The sequence below is a fragment of the Ziziphus jujuba genome, chromosome 9 (genome assembly GCF_031755915.1).
Source record: "Ziziphus jujuba cultivar Dongzao chromosome 9, ASM3175591v1".
NCBI lineage: Eukaryota > Viridiplantae > Streptophyta > Magnoliopsida > Rosales > Rhamnaceae > Ziziphus > Ziziphus jujuba.
Window position 1 is genome coordinate 8,677,544 of NC_083387.1, and position 16,548 is coordinate 8,694,091.

At 32.5% G+C, this 16,548-nt stretch overlaps 2 protein-coding genes and 1 pseudogene across 3 annotated transcripts; 2 read left to right on the forward strand and 1 right to left on the reverse strand.

The window, feature by feature from the left end:
- Positions 1-3,340: 3,340 nt before the first annotated feature.
- On the forward strand, positions 3,341-8,121 carry LOC107426590 (protein DETOXIFICATION 46, chloroplastic-like; annotated as a pseudogene).
- Positions 8,122-8,389: 268 nt separating this feature from the next.
- LOC107426563 (protein DETOXIFICATION 46, chloroplastic) lies at positions 8,390-14,777 on the forward strand. The gene is made up of 14 exons (XM_016036778.4): positions 8,390-9,157; positions 9,279-9,373; positions 9,890-9,998; positions 10,170-10,225; positions 10,804-10,859; positions 11,245-11,383; positions 11,527-11,664; positions 11,744-11,812; positions 11,918-12,028; positions 12,245-12,373; positions 12,845-12,922; positions 13,364-13,435; positions 13,530-13,592; positions 13,704-14,777. The coding sequence occupies exons 1-14, from the start codon at positions 8,671-8,673 to the stop codon at positions 13,803-13,805; spliced, it is 1,704 nt and encodes a 567-aa protein (XP_015892264.1). The 5' UTR covers positions 8,390-8,670; the 3' UTR covers positions 13,806-14,777.
- LOC107426574 (uncharacterized) lies at positions 14,582-16,497 on the reverse strand. Of its 2 annotated transcripts, XM_060820344.1 has the most exons (4): positions 15,784-16,496; positions 15,297-15,503; positions 15,010-15,162; positions 14,582-14,776 (listed from the first exon to the last, which is right to left on the reverse strand). In XM_060820344.1, exons 1-3 carry the CDS (start codon positions 16,492-16,494, stop codon positions 15,103-15,105), a joined length of 978 nt encoding a protein of 325 aa, XP_060676327.1. In that variant the 5' UTR covers positions 16,495-16,496; the 3' UTR covers positions 14,582-14,776; positions 15,010-15,102. The 2 variants fall into 2 exon arrangements, with proteins under 2 accessions (XP_060676327.1, XP_048336511.2); XM_048480554.2 differs by lacking the exon at positions 14,582-14,776 and having other exon boundaries at positions 14,795-15,216; positions 15,784-16,497.
- Positions 16,498-16,548: the final 51 nt, after the last annotated feature.

The window sequence follows — 16,548 nt, forward strand, 5'->3', positions numbered from 1 at the left end:
TTCCTAACAAATACATATACATATATGATAAGTCAATAATTTCATATTATTGGTTTGGTAGTACAAAAAGAGCTCCCCAGTCAAGCCCGCACCATTTGATTTTTAACGATAGATTGTCAAATTGTGTGAACTTGTAAAGATAGATTGTCAAATTGTGTGAACTTATTGGATTTTATACTTGTTGAATATGATTATCAACATCACGAACATATACATTGATTAATGGATGACAAGTCGTTCCATACTCTTTAGTCCAGAGTGTTATAGTCAAAAATTGGGGTCTAATATGGCACTCTGAGTTTGAAGAAATCTGATAGTTGCTTCCTTAATTTTGATTGGTTTTAACATATTTTTCTTTGAAAATTTTCCAGAGGAGAAATAAACTCGAATTGTGGAGATTTAATTTGGTTGGGCTTGCATATTAAATACTGAGCTGATTTTCTTTTTTCACATATATTTTGAATATTTTTCCATGAGTTCTGAATTTTCATTTAATAACACAATAATTTTATTACTAAATTGAAATTGACCACTTAAATATGTTTCACATTAAAAAATTGTTGTCAAATTAGGCGGTTAAATGGTAAATTCCTCGCATAATTTGTTGAAATGTTTGAAGACAGGAATTATTGAAAAATTAAAATAATGTTTGTCAACATAATTTGTCAAATTATTGGTTCGCTGAATTTCTTTAATCGCTACCAGGCGTAGTCAACTTTTTCAACAATATAATTACCAAAAAAAAAAAAACTTTTTCAACAATATTTGTTTTTATATTAATAGTTGGAAAATTAAAAGAACTTTTGTCATCATAGTTTGTCAAATTCATGGTTGGCTGAATTTCTTTTATACCTAGCAGGCTTAATCAACTTTTTCAATAATACTTGTTTTTATAATATTTGTGAATAACTTTGTTTCACGGATTGTTATTGATCAAACAATTTGAACTAAAAAAAAATTTATTTTTTGATTATTTGTTTAATTTAATATTCAAAATTTCGATATCGATAAAAATATTAAAAATTTAAAATATATAAATATTCATCAAAATATTATAAATTATTGAATATTAATAAAAATTTATGAAAATTGATGAAAATTTATTTAAAAAATATTTTTTTATTAAAATTTTAAAATTTGTTTATTTAATTATCTAATTATTAAATTGATTATTAAAATTACAAAAATATTGGATTGATATTATATTTCTCTTAATTATTTTTTTTATAAACATTAATAGTTAAAATTATATTATTATTAATAAAAAATAAAACATATTTAATAAAATTATTTATTAATTAATATATATAACAATTATATTATATTTTATAAATATTATTTCAAAATTATAAGGAACTCTTGTATTGTTAAAAATTGTTTGTATATTTTTCATTTTCATTTTCAAATATGAAATATAAAAAGTAATTATTAAAAATATATTTATTTGATAATTTTGTATGTAATTGTTAATATATCATCAATATAAATATTTAAGAGTTAAATTTATATGTATTAAATATTATTAATGTCGAAATTTTAAATTTTGGTTTGTAAAAAATATATATTTCTATATTTTAATTTTTATTTATGTTCTAATCTTTATCAATTTTATAATATTTATACAAATATTAAATTTATTATTATAAAGAAATAATAATATGCACGTAAATTTATAATTTATGATACTATTTTCTCTAAGAATGTGATAAGTAGATTTGTTTGATATAATTTTGGACATTGTTGGTTAAATATAATTTTTTTTATTTGCCTAATTATTGGAAAACAATTAAAAAATAAAAAAACTATTAATAATATTAATTTAGTAAAAAGATTTACTAAATATTAATAATATTGATAAAAAAATTTAACAAAAAAATAGATATTTCCAAAATTTTTATAAAAATTTATAAAAATTGAAAATTTTAGAAATTTTTAGAAAAATTATAGATTTTTAATCAAACTGTGAAGAATTTGATATATATAGTATAATAAATTTTTTTATATAAATTGTAAAGTATAGAAATATAAAAAATTTCGATTGATATTCTATTCTATTTAAAAGTTAAATTTGTTTTCAATGATTTAAAAAATAAAATTTTTGAGCAAATTTCTCAAAAAATTTCAATATTTTAAATTATGATTTAGTTCATATACAAAATGCAAAACTATTTTAAATATAAATAAATCAAATAAGACTAAAATTTAAAATGCATTGAAATAAATCCAATCTATAAATGATGTACAAAGTACAAAAACATTTTTGTTGGCAACCCAAAATCAAACTGTAATTGTCTTTTTTTTTTCTTTTTTTGTTTAATTAAATACAGTTACGTTTTGTTCTCTATTTTTACAAAATTCCAAAATCTCGACCCAATAAAAACCAAAAACTTACAACTTCACGATACAAGAGATAACGACGAATTTAGATCGTCCGACTGGAAATGATACGGTGGCATAAGAGAATAGGGTGAGCTGTATCACATGCTTAGGAGAAGCAGGCCCCACATTCGTACACAGCTACCTACCGCAGTTTTGGATTCAGCGTAAAAACAAAATTTATCTAATTTACAAACTATTTAAAATATTTTATTTTGATATGCACAAATAAAAATATTTTATAATTTAAACTACTCATTTCATCTAATCACTCTTGATTAATCTGTAAAATTTCACAACCTATCATAACATAATATATAGCTACACAATAAGTTATAAGTTCTGGATGATATTGTTTCATATATATATATATATATATATATCAATGTTATCCAATAAAATTTAATAAATTAATCAATTTTAATAGATAAAATATGATAATACACTATAAATCCATTAAATAGAAATATTTCTATAATTATACAAATTTTTTAATATTAAAATTATTTATTTTATTATTAAATATGTATTACTTTGTTCTTTTTCAATTTCATTTTTAATAAATCTAGACACAACAAGTCTATTGGTAGAATTTTTTAAAAAAATATTTTTTTATTATTTAAAAATTAAATCAAATTTAAAATTTTTAATTTATATATATTTTTGATGGATTAACAGATCGAATAATGAATTATATTATAATTTAATAAATAAATTTAAATTATTTATTTTCGTATAAAAATTTAACTTAACTAAGAACATGACACAATACAATAAAATTATAATTTAAGACTACACGAACACGATTCAACACCGTACGTGTCATCTCTACTGTTAATCGGTTCTTCGAGTCTTTGAGAAAGAGAGAGAGAGTGTCTTCTCAGCCGCCAAGCCAAGCCGAGCCTTATGCGCCTCCAACTAATTTTTAAATCAAATGGTCTAACTCTATAACCGCTGTCGTTGACTTTCTCAACATCTAAAAGAATGTAGCTCACAATTCCACCTCTCCATTCGCATACTCGAATCCAAAACCTCAATCTCTGGCGCTTCTCTCACTCTCCGATCTTCTTTAACCTCTCATCCAATAGAATTTGCAGTTCTTCTGCTTTGGCGTAACTTCACGGCGAAGAATGTCCGTCGGAATCTGTTAGTAACTGAATGCAGTGGCCACGATCGAGAACTCTGCGAGGATGCTGAAGATATTATAGGGAATAGAGGTTATGGCTATGGCGGTGGATCGGTTTCTGCCTCCGAAGAAGAAGAGGAAGTTGTGGTGGAGGCTTTGGGATCGAAGAGGGAGGAGTATTTGGTGAATCAAAGCATTTTGAACCAAATGAAGGAGATTCTTATGTTTTCGGGGCCCGCAATGGGGCTGTGGATTTGTGGTCCATTGATGAGTCTCATATCAACAACTATCATTGGCCAGGCAAGTTCAACTGAGCTTGCTGCTTCAGGTGTATATAGGACTCTCTCTCTTTTTTTACTTAATTTATATATGTAACTGGTACAAGTAGCATTTGAAATGATCTATATTAGAAAATAAACTTGATATACATTGTTAGGTCTGTTTCCTATCAGTTTAAGTTTTTGGAATAGGCGACAACTTAATATGGTAATGGTAGCCTTGATGACCAAGAGGTCTTGTGTTCGACCATTGGTACTCCCACTTCCATTTGTTTATGTTAGTTTTGGTTGAATTATTGTTTGCATCATTTGGCACATATAAGGTCTAATTTCTTCTTAATTGTTGTTTGCATGTATAAGGCCTATATCTTTTGGGATAGGTGGCAACTTAACATAACAATAATTAGCCAAACCATAATCACATGGACCAAGAGATCTTGTTTTCGATCCTTGTACCCCATTGCCATTTGTTCGTGTCAGGTTTTTTTAAATTGTTGTTCACCATTTCCATTTCCATTTGTGTGTTAGGTTTGGTTGAATTGTTGTTTGCATTGTTTGGCACGTGTAAGGCCTAATTTCTTCTCCCTTTCAACGGGCTTACAACTTTGGGATAGGTGGCAACTTAACAATATAGTTTACTTGTAATTAGCCAAACCATAATTACATCGATGATATTTTGTTTTAACAGGTCCAGGAAATGTGTTTTGTGATAATATGAGCCACTTGTTCACATTTCTTTCAATTGCTACTTCAAATATTGTTGCCACTTCCCTCGCCAAACAGGTTAGTTAGTTTGTTTAAGCTGTTACACAGTATTAATCTCGCAAACCAGTTTCTTTAGCTGTTTATCGTGATCAACTGAGTATCTGCTATTGCAGGATAAAAAAGAAGTGCAACATCAAATATCTATCTTGCTCTTTATTGGGTTTGCATGTGGCTTTTTGATGATTTTGTTCACACAATTCCTGAGTCCATGGGCTCTAACTGGTAAGTTTGAGAGGTAGATAACTAGATATAGTCATATATTCACATGTTTGATGTTAGGAATATGGAGTACTTCTTGATATTTTTCACCGCTTTACATTTTTACCTGAAATCAGTAACAGAGGCCTTAACTTGGCTAATGGTTTTCTGTTAACTCTATATCTTTTCAGCTTTTAGTGGCCAAAGAACGTGCATATTGTACCTGCTGCCAGCAAATATGTACAGGTTCATCTTCATAAATCCTTCTTCTGTTAGCTTTTTAAAATTAAAAACTTGCCATTCCAACACATGAGAGGGTTGTAACTTATATTTGAATGATTGCTGTACAATGTGTCGTAACTACTATTCGAATGACTTTTTCCCACTTCTCAATGAATTTTGTATATTTTTGTTGGTAGATTCGGGGGTTAGCATGGCCTGCAATTCTTTTTGGGTCGGTTGCTTAAAGCGCAAGGTGTACAATTACATACATACCGTCTTGTTTCTATGCATCATCACCTTATTTGTTACATTAGTGGCGTTTTTTAATAAATTGTTATTTACCTATAACTTCATATTCCTGTTAGACTTGCATAAAAATCTGTATAATAGTGATGTTGTATTTTGTATGTTATGTTATGAGTCAGAACTTTGCTCTATATGCTAACAAATTTACAACTGAACAGGGGGAAAAGAAAATAAAAAAACAAAAACAAAACACTCCTCCAAATGCTCTGGCAGGATCACCAATCTCAAAGTTAATTGTTCCGAAAGTTTCAAGACCAAAAGAAATACCTTTGAAGTTTGAAGTTTAAATTTTAGGGAAGTTTGCAAAAAATAAAAATAAAAAAAGTCGCTTTTCAGTCATAAGAAGAGACAGGTAATGAACTGCCATTCAAGTAGCTGAAATTGAGCTGCAATTTACAGGAGGCACCACTTTTACAATTGATAGGGGTACATATACCAGTTAGTTTATTCTTTCTAACTTTAGGACATATGGCAATTTTAAGCTTTGGCCAATCGGATTTTACAATTTTCTTGTGGATCTCTATGTTTAATGTTTGTCCAAGAAAATATTTGAAGGCTAGCCTTGATAAGGACATTAGTAACTACGAGGTTTTGCACTGCTAAAATTTATGGAATTGGAAATAACTCTTTTATGTATGTATTTCTATGTTTCCTTTTCTAATTCCCAGCCTTGGTATGAAAGATTCCATGGGACCTTTGAAGGCTCTGGCGGTTGCAAGTGTGGTGAATGGCATAGGCCATCTAGTTCTGTGTAGATTGTTACACTTTGGCATTGTTGGTGCAGCATGGTTTAATTTGGCTATGCTTTTTATGAAGACTTGGCTATGTGAATCCAAATTCAAGTCACTGGACATTTTGCTCATCCTCACTACTAACAACTATACTTCCCAGGTTGGTACAGCTTACATGATGATTGAAGCTTTGAACAACAAAGGTTATAGGGCTTTCTCAATCTCTATTCCATCACCTAACGAATTTCTGCATATATTTTCTGTTGCTGCTCCAGTGTTTGTAATATTGTTCTCAAAGGTTTACCATTCACTTTATCTCCATAGCAAAATCTTTTAATATAAGAGCACATGTATCGATATATCTGATGCCTTTTGAGGTTTTAGGTTGGATTCTACTCCCTCGTTATATATTTTGCTACAGCTATGGGTACACATATAATTGCTGCTCATCAGGTTAGTTTGCCTTAACCCACTGTTATTGTTACTTGATGTAAATCCATCTTTGAGGAATTTGTGGCAATTATATTGTATATGTACCATTTCCTACAGGTCATGATTCAAGTGTATGGCATGTTCGTGGTATGGGGTGAGCCTCTTTCTCAAACAGCACAGTCATTTATGCCAGAGCAATTATACGGACCCAACCAGAGCTTGGAGAAGGTTGGTGTTTTTCGTGTAATGCTTCAACCATCATAATGTGCCTTTGCTGTGTACATTACCGAGGCAAACATGTAACTTCCAAGAAGTTTTTATTTGTCTTTTGGTATATGTCTGACAATGTTGGTGGACGGTTTGCATATTATATGACCGCTCATTGGATCTTTTCAGTCTCAAAGTCTATGCTCATATAAATTTATTATTGATAGAAGTGTTTGAAAGGCATTATAAATGAAATCAGGCTCGAATGCTGCTAAAGTCACTTATGATTATTGGAGCTATACTTGGAATGGCAATCAGCACAATTGGGATGTGTATTCCTTCGTTGTTCCCCAATCTCTTTACACCGGATCTCAAAGTCATACAACAGGTTTGATTATACAAACGAATACTCTTTCTCTACCACCATTATCGATGCATTATGAGACTAACAAGGAATTAGCACTTGTCATATTTATGCATTTGTATAGTTTTAATTCGGAATTTAAGTAGCATTGATATTTCATACTCTTAACCATTTGTATATTTTTAATTCGGAATTTAAGCAGCATTGATATTTCATACTCTTAACTTTGTGTTCATGCAGATGCACGGAGTATTGATCATGTTCTTTCTGTCATTATCCATAACGCCCTGCGCTCACAGCCTCGAAGGAACATTGCTGGTACGGATTTGCAACTCTGAATGGGAGTTTTTAGGTTGTTAAGCCATTTTTTGTTTCTCATACATGTAGTTTGGGAACAATAAATGTAAGAACTACCATATATGAGATTCACGGCCACACTATAAGCCTAACAGTCCAAGCTTCTTTTGATTGAAGGATCTATGGTTCTTGTGCAGGCTGGAAAAACGCTTAAATTTCTTAGCTTGAGTTTCAGCGGATGCTTTTCTATGGGTGTTCTTCTTCTGCTGGTAGAGATTACTTATTTTGTGGTCCATTTCCTCGATGTCTCTGATATTAATATAAATGGCAAATGCTTTATACATTTTTCCCCCTCTTTTTCTGGTCAGGTTGTGAGCAGAAGAGGATATGGTTTAGCAGGTTGCTGGTGGACACTTGTTGCATTTCAATATGTAGGACTTACAAAAATCTCATTAGCATTCATATTTGCTTATACTCTCCCTTTTACACTAGATTCACCAAGAAAATACCTTCTTTTTTTTTTTTTTTTTTTTTTAGAGGGTAGATTTTTCCTTGCACTCAATGGTCTTCTCTCTTCCAATGGCATACTTAAGTCTGAAGGAAAGCTCGAAGGGAAGCTCAAAGCTGCTTAGTTTCAGATTCACATCAAATATGTTTTTCACTTGATCATATTGTTTCATACTTTGAGCAATACTCTTGCTGTTGTTACCAATTTAAAATCGTAACAAAATTTAATTGAGAATATGTTATGGGAAATTGCAAAGAAAATTAAAACTGCTAATGGAAGTTATACAACTTTTAGAAAGAGTTATATATATATATATATATATATATATTATTGTTTTTGAAAAGGGTAGAACATACTTGATTTTACTAAACTATTACATATTTACGCTTTATCCAATAACTTTAAAAAGTATTATATTATCTGTGAATTATTGTGTATTTGTTCATTTTAGTCCAATTTATCAATTTTATATAATAAATTTAGCAAAAATTAGATATACACACCAATTCAAAACGAAATGAAAAACAACGTAAATAATTTTCCAATAAAATTGCATTAATTTTGTATGATTAATTTTCATAAAATTTTAGCTGTTGAAAACACATCATTAGAGAACAACAAACAGCATAAGGGGCAAATGTGACATTATGTTTAGTTTAAAAGGTACGAGCGCAAAAGATAAACGAAGTGTTGAGTTAGAGCTCGTCGACCGTCCACGTGGCTCCACGAATTCAAATCTGAAAAATATAAACCACACAGACTCTTCCGCCACGTCTGCTGTGCCGTCTCTCCCATTTGAAATTCTCTTTCTTCTTTAGATTTTTGGGACAGAATTTTCTCTGCTCCAATTTTCCGGGAAAATGAATCAAACGACGGTTCACAATCGCACACATTTCCTCAAAAACCCTAGGCACCTTTACACTCCCTCTCGGTCTTCTCCAACCTTCGTCAACCTCAATACTTCGTCTTTCTCTTCCGCTACTCCACCACGCCTCTGTAACACTCTTCGCCTCCCAAATTTACGCTGTTCCACAACCAAACGCCGTCGTTTCAGGATTGTAATGGCTTGCGTTAGCCCTGGCCATGAAAAAGATCAAGACGATTTTAGAATTTCCAGCGGGAATGAAAACATCGTTGCTTTGGTCTTCAATGAAGACAATGAGGAAGGTGAACTGGTTGTGGAAGTGCAGAGAAAAGACTTGGAGAATCAGAGTATATGGAATCAGATGAAAGAGATTGCTGTGTTTACAGGACCTGCGACGGGGCTTTGGATATGCGGACCTCTGATGAGTCTCATTGATACGGCGGTTATCGGTCAGGGAAGCTCTATTGAGCTCGCCGCTTTAGGTAATTCTTTGAAATTTTTGTTAGATTTCTAGCTTTGATTAAGAATCTGAGCTTTTTGTTTTTCCTGATTTTGGCAAAGAAAATTTTCTGTTACTTTTCTTATTTGAATTTGTAAATGCAGGGCCTGGAACAGTTTTATGCGATTATATGAGTTACACATTCATGTTTCTTTCTATTGCAACTTCCAATATGGTTGCCACTTCACTTGCCAGACGGGTTAGTTTGTCTTACCAGCCACAAGAGGAATTTTTTTTTTCTTTCATTTTTTTTTATTAAAATTAAAAAAAAAAAGAAAAAAATACAAAAGGAGGATTATTTCTGTGTATTTCTCTTTTTTTTTTTTTTTTTTTTTTTTTTTTTTTTTCAGTTTCTTAGAATTATTTCTGCATGTTCTGTGTCAGATGAAACTCTGAGTTTTAAAAAATGATTGGTGCTAGCCATCTCTGTGCTTTTTTATGTAGCCGTTGAAAATTGGCATTACGAACCCATTAAAACAACTCATGAACTATATGATGAATGTGGGAAAAAATTAGTTTGTTTGTGATGTTTGTACAACATTTGTTATTAGTATGCTACTAACATACAACATTATTGAATCATCGACCAATCATTGCTTCTCTTCTTTTCCTTCTTTACTTGGTTATGAATTGTATGGTGTTAAATCATTTGATACATTAATCTGCATATGCTCTTCACCTCTGTTGCACTTTTTGAGTATCTTGTGTTGTGCAGGATAAAAATGAAGTGCAACATCACATATCTATGTTGCTGTTTCTTGGATTGGCTTGTGGCACGGTTATGCTTTTGTTCACAAGAATTTGGGGTCCATGGGCACTAACTGGTAATTAAGACTAGTATATATTTTTAGCCTTTTTATATTTTGGATAGATAGAGTGCTTATGTTTGGCTAGTTGGTAGTTGAATATATTTCATAGTAGATGATGAGAGTTAGATGCGGGGAGAGTTCCAAAGAAATTCCAATAACTGAAGAATGTTCTGTTTTGTTATTCAGCTTTTGCTGGTGCAAAGAATGCAGATATTATACCTGCATCAAACACATATGTTCAGGTACTTTTCCATCTGTATATGTATATTATATAAATTTGTTTTTGTGTGTGTATATAAATATATATATACATATACATATTGTGTTATCTTCTTTTTGTGATTCCTCTATCGCAAGATTTTTTTTCTCTCAAACTTTTGTTAGCCATATAATCAATGAACAGATAGGAAGTATAGATATGTTATAAAAGCCACGACTTTCTAATTTTTTGTTAGATTTCCTTTGGTGATAATCATTTGAGAAATCATGTATGCTTGAATGTATTCCTGTGATAAACTGTGAGTAATCTTATTAAGACACCACTGATCTGCTACTCATTATTATTGTTCAAATTTATCAAATCGAAGGTCCACCAGTTGAAGATTGTCCAGTTTTAACTGTGGTACTTGGATTCTTTTCTCTCCCTGGTTGTTGTAATATATCCTTTGCTTGTATCGCTGCTTGTCATGGCTTGTACTTCTACTTGATTTTCTTCTATGGCCATGATAGAATCCTTTATCCTACTTGATTTCATGATATACCCTTGTGCTTTATTTGCTTAGGCAATTTTTTAATTGGACAGAATATTTTCTGTTGATAGATTCGAAGCTTGGCATGGCCTGCAGTTCTTATTGGTTTGGTTGCTCAAAGTGCGAGGTTATTTATCTTTTCCTATGCATTAGATATTTTATAAGTTTCAAGAAGAAAAATAATTTTTGGTTAAAAATATTATTTGGTCTCTTTCTTTGAAGTCACCAACAAATTCTCAAGGAAGTATGATAAAGATCTCTAAAAAAGTTTCTGTGGAAGAAGAAAATGCACATCAAATATAAGAAAATTTCACACCAAATAAACATTTCATATCTAACCAAATATGAGTCAATAAGTATACGAGTTAGCTATTCAGAAACCAAAATCCATATTATGATTTGATTATAGCGAAATTATGTCACACAAACTTTTTAATTTGAGTTATAATTAGACTAAGAACAGTTGTTATTTCATCAAGTTCATATTCTGATGCTTGCGTTCTGTTTCCCAGTCTTGGCATGAAAGATTCCTGGGGACCTTTAAAGGCTTTGGCAGCAGCTACTGTTATAAATGGTGTTGGTGATATACTACTATGTAGATATTTAGGCTATGGCATTGCTGGTGCAGCATGGGCAACAATGGTATCACAGGTATCGTGGATAAACTTTAGTATATTATATTATTACGCTTTGGCTTTTCATAGATTTTTAGTTTTGCATTCTAAAGACACATCCAAATTAAATCTGTAATCACTTTGTCTATTTTGTATCACCACTTACAAACTTGAGTTTAGGTTGTAGCAGGATATATGATGATTGACGCTCTGAACAAGAAAGGATATAATGCTTTTGCCTTCTCTATTCCCTCACCCAAAGAACTTTTGACAATAGTTGAGCTCGCTGCTCCTGTATTTGTAACGATGATATCAAAGGTTACATTTTCCCCAATTATATTGATACTTCTCATTTCTTTTGATTAATTTTATGCATCTGAGACATTTCAATATTTAGGTGGCTTTTTACTCTCTCCTTACCTATGTTGCTACATCCATGGGTACCCACACCATGGCTGCTCATCAGGTGTCTTTCTCACATTTAAAATATTGTTTGTTTCATTCTCTGCTTAGCCTTATTTATGTAGAAAACTTATGGTCATTTTCATTTATGAATAACCATTTCCCCTAGGTCATGATTCAAACATTATGCATGTGTACTGTATGGGGTGAACCTCTCTCTCAAACAGCACAATCATTTATGCCCGAGTTGTTACATGGAGTCAACCGTAGTTTGGAAAAGGTTTGTAATTCTTAAATTCTGTTGTTACTGTCTGGTTGTATCAGTTGCTCCCTCATTAATTTGAAACCATAATGGTTGCTTGTGTTTTCTGTTGCAATAAATATGCTACGTCTCTGTTCTCCGTCCTAAATATTCATGGATATGTGACACTTTGACAGATCTATATCTACATTTCTCTAACCAAAATCATTTTGAAAACTTTAAGATGTCATACAGGCCAGAATGCTGCTCAAATCACTTGTCATCATTGGGGCTATACTAGGCTTAGCACTGGGAATTATTGGAACATGTATTCCTTGGTTGTTCCCCAATATTTTTACACCTGATCAGGAGGTCATACATGAGGTTGGTTCTTTCTTTTTGAACTAGTAAAATAGCAATACCATAATTTTAAGTGGCTTATGATGACTGCTTATAAGTTATAATACATAATTTTTCCACATTTGAGATGCTCTGCAATTTATAATAACTCTGCTCCATATTCATTTGTCAATCAGTGGAATTGCAAGCTAATTCTTTTCAAGTGTCTTTCCATTTGATAGGTCTAGAAACTGATAACTAGGGCCTCAAATGTGAAGTAGACAGTTGTGTATGTCTAGCTATTTCTATCGAGTGGAATGCCTTATCTCTACTGTTTTGTTGATAAATCATGTTTATTTTAATTATGATGTTACTCTCTTTTGTGAGTTTTGAGTTATGGGTGGTAAAAGTTGATTTTGGTAAAATGAAAATATTCTATTTCACTATGTTTTGTTTACAATCATGTAATTTGGAATATCTGATTCAATTTCATATTTTTCTTAAATGTCCATGCAGATGCACAAAGTTCTGATACCGTACTTTCTTGCTTTATCTGTGACGCCCCCCACCCACAGTCTCGAGGGAACATTGCTGGTATGTTTGATTTGTCCTAGTGTGAACGTCTTAAAATTTTCCTAGAAATTAGTATTTTTTCCATCCTTTTTGCCGAATTCTTAATCATTAATTGGTGAAATACTAAACTCGATGGAAGTCTTGTCTATGATGTACTCATTGTGATTCAGCCTGTTTAGACCATTTTATGCGTTATGCTAAGCGCCTCAGAGCTTGGCATTTAGATTCGTGTTTATAGCTTGTTACGCAGGTTGCTGCCATGGTACTGTAAGTAAAAAAGCAATAACATGCACAATGTTGCATGGAGTACTTGTGTAGGAAGATGCACAATCTCGCATATATCAGTTTGTGCAGATTGATGTGTAAACTTTCTTGCTTTGCCTTGTTCATAATTTTGGCTGCATAGCAGAAAGAGCATGCACAATATTTGCTCCAGAGTGAGAATTTCTTTTTGTTTTCCAGGCTGGACGAGATCTAAAATTTCTAAGTCTGTCGATGACTGGAATCTTTTGTTTGGGGTCACTTCTGCTCATGGTAGAGATCCATTACCTTGATCTTCTGGTGTCTATTTTAAGAGTTAGTCTATTTGCTGTGTATAAACATCACATTCCTATTTTCTCATCACCAGTTTGTGAGCAGTAAAGGCTATGGTTTGCCAGTCTGCTGGTATGCATTTGCTGGATTTCAATGGGTAAGCCCCACATCCCCCGCATTGCTATCTTCTGCAAATGTAAATTTTTATAAATCCAACTGAGTCACTTTTTTTGTTTTTTTGGGTTAATCTTAATTGTTAATTTTTCAGGCTCGTTTTTCCCTCTCTCTTCGACGCCTTCTATCACCTGATGGTGTATTACACTCTGAAGATATGTCTCAGTGTAAGCTAGAAAAGCTAAAAGCGGTTTAGCTTAGGAGTCTGTTTTGAACAATTGTGATAAATGGTATTATAAGCACCTTTGTGAGGATGAAAACTTGTGTTTATAACAATGGCATTGCCAATTATTAGTGGTTTTGTCAATAGACATAAAATTTAGGTTGTCATTATTCTTTGATGTCTCATCGAGACTAAGGCATAAGGTATGCATCCCCTCTATTTAAGTCCTTGAATTACAATGCAGGCCGGTTCTTGGTTAGATCACTTGTTGCAATCGTTATGTACCTGAGAAGAATGTATTTGTAACTTATAACTCTGAATGGAGTAAGCAAATTTCTTGATACTACCACTTTGTGTGTTGAAGCTCTTGTAAGATTCTTCTTTTACGGTAGTACTATTTTTGTTCCTCAAATTTGCCTCATGGAGAATGGCCGTGGGTAAAAAACAGTACCATCTTAAAGATTTGTTATGAACGCAGATAAAATCTAAATTATTGCTGATTTTCTCTTTTCTTTAATATCAACTCTCAAGCGTAAATTCTTATCCAAAAAAAACAAAAAAAAAAAAAAAAACCTCTCCAATGTAAATGTTCTTCTTTTTTCAGCTTGATAGAATTAGCAAGAAATGAAATCTCCCACTATCAGCTTTCATTGGATAAATAAATGTAATTAATATGATCCTATCTTAAACTTCCACAACCAATTAAAACCCTTATTAATCATGATTTGAGATAATCTGATCACAAAACTAGGTCATGTACAAATTTCACGAGACTTTTGAGTCAATTTCAAACTAGTTGACAAAAAAAATCATAGAAAACCAATGAAGTATCGATTGCATTTAAGATACATAAGTTTGTACTGCTCTTTGCGTTCCCCAATATGCTGCATTTAAAGAACATAAGACAGTTCTAGTTTCCAAGTTAATGCTACTTCGGCCAATTCAAGGAAACAGAATGATATTGAATAGTTACGGTAAAGCGATAGTTTCTGCTTTCTACGAACCTGGAATATGAGAAAGAAACGAAAACATATAAGCAGGAGGATTCAGCCTCGCCAACTTTTTCCCTCTAATTCCCTTCCCTTCAACCCCCTACCCTCCAGCCAAAAGTTCCCCCTTTTTTTTTTTTTTTCTCACTATTAATACTCTTTCTTGAAGCCTAGAACATATAGATATCCATCCTTCTATCAATCAAATAAAGTTCTCTACCATCCATTCGAATTTGAAAAAAACTTACCAATTAAAATATCCATACGTGGGCAGCTTCAGGAAAGGTCATATTTTTAGCAAAGGTAGTAACAGTAAGTAGCTACCCTCATGAAGGGGTCATTTAAACCCTGCTGCTTCCCCTTCTTCCACGGCTAGACAATCGCGGTCTTGCTTCTTTTGTCTGAAAATTTTCCAACACAATTAGAGAGCCAAATCAATAGGCAACAAGAATTTTCTGCAAAAAAAGTACCATAAGATAAATAAAACTCAAAGCGATCTAATCAGGAAGAACTTTTGCCTCCTTTGCTTCCTTACCGGCATTAATGATTTGTAGTTTAGCTTTCGTCTCACAAAAATCTTACGAGCCTGTCTTCTTTTCTCCTCGGCCTGCAACTTACTAAGGCTTGGTCTATAAAGGATCACTACTCTGCCAATCTGACCAACAACCACCGAACCGGTTGATTCCTCCAACTGCTTCACCACATCATCTAGCTCACCAGGACATGTCCTGTGTATTTTAATCTGCTCACAAAAATTATAATTTGGATTTCAATTTTATTTTTATTTTTATTTTTTTTCATAGCACTAGGTAGGAAATGAAAACAAAGTTATAATTTTTCAAATCTTATTTCCATCTCAACTACAATGCAAGTGATCATTCCACAGAAATTGAAATCCTCCACTTAATAATCCATTAAAAAAAAAAAAAAAAAAAGAGCAAATTCCTCTAAACTCAAAAATTAGGAAATCAACTAAAATTATCAGAAATGAAAGTGCAGTAAAAAATAAAAATAAAAATTACCTTGAGAAGCTCGTTGGCTTCGAGGGTCTCTATGAAAGAAGTAGCAACATTAGCAGTGACACCAGATTTACCAACCAGCTGACATTTGAGCTTCTTCCCCAAGCTATGAGCGTAGGAGGCAAGCTCCTTCTTTTCCTTCACAGTAAGGTTCGGAAGTTTAACCCCATTTCCGTTCGGACGCAAAGAATCCAAACTCATATGGGAATCTTCTACCGAGTCCAAATTTTCGCTCTTAACCTCAATTTCCAACTCATCCTCTTCTTCTTCTTTTTCTTCTTCATCTTCCTCGTGATCTTTATTTTCAAGTTCAAGTTCTTGGGCTTCTTTTTCTAAGGATACAGAGTAGGATTGGTGGGAGGCATTGATGAGAGAAGGAGAGAGAGGGAGAGTGAGAGAATTAGAGGAGAGATGAGAGCGACAAGGGAAACGAGGGAGAGAAGAAAAAATAGGAGCAGTGGAATTACTACCAGTTGTAGGGAAAGAGCAGAGTGGGGATTGGCAAGAAGGGTTAATGGAGTTAGAGTCGGAGATGACAAGTTGGGGTTTCAGAAAATACGAAAAGAATGAAGAAGGAGTAGGAGGTGATGCTGACGGCTTTGATGGAGGGCGGTGGAGGAGATGTTGGATCAGCAGATGCGATGAGGGCGTCGCTGCCGCCATTTTTCTTTGTTTTGCGTTTTCCAAAGCCTCCTTAAATGGCTTCTGCCACATTTTATCTCTTATGTATTATTTATTATTATAGAATTATTTTATTACGTAACGGAT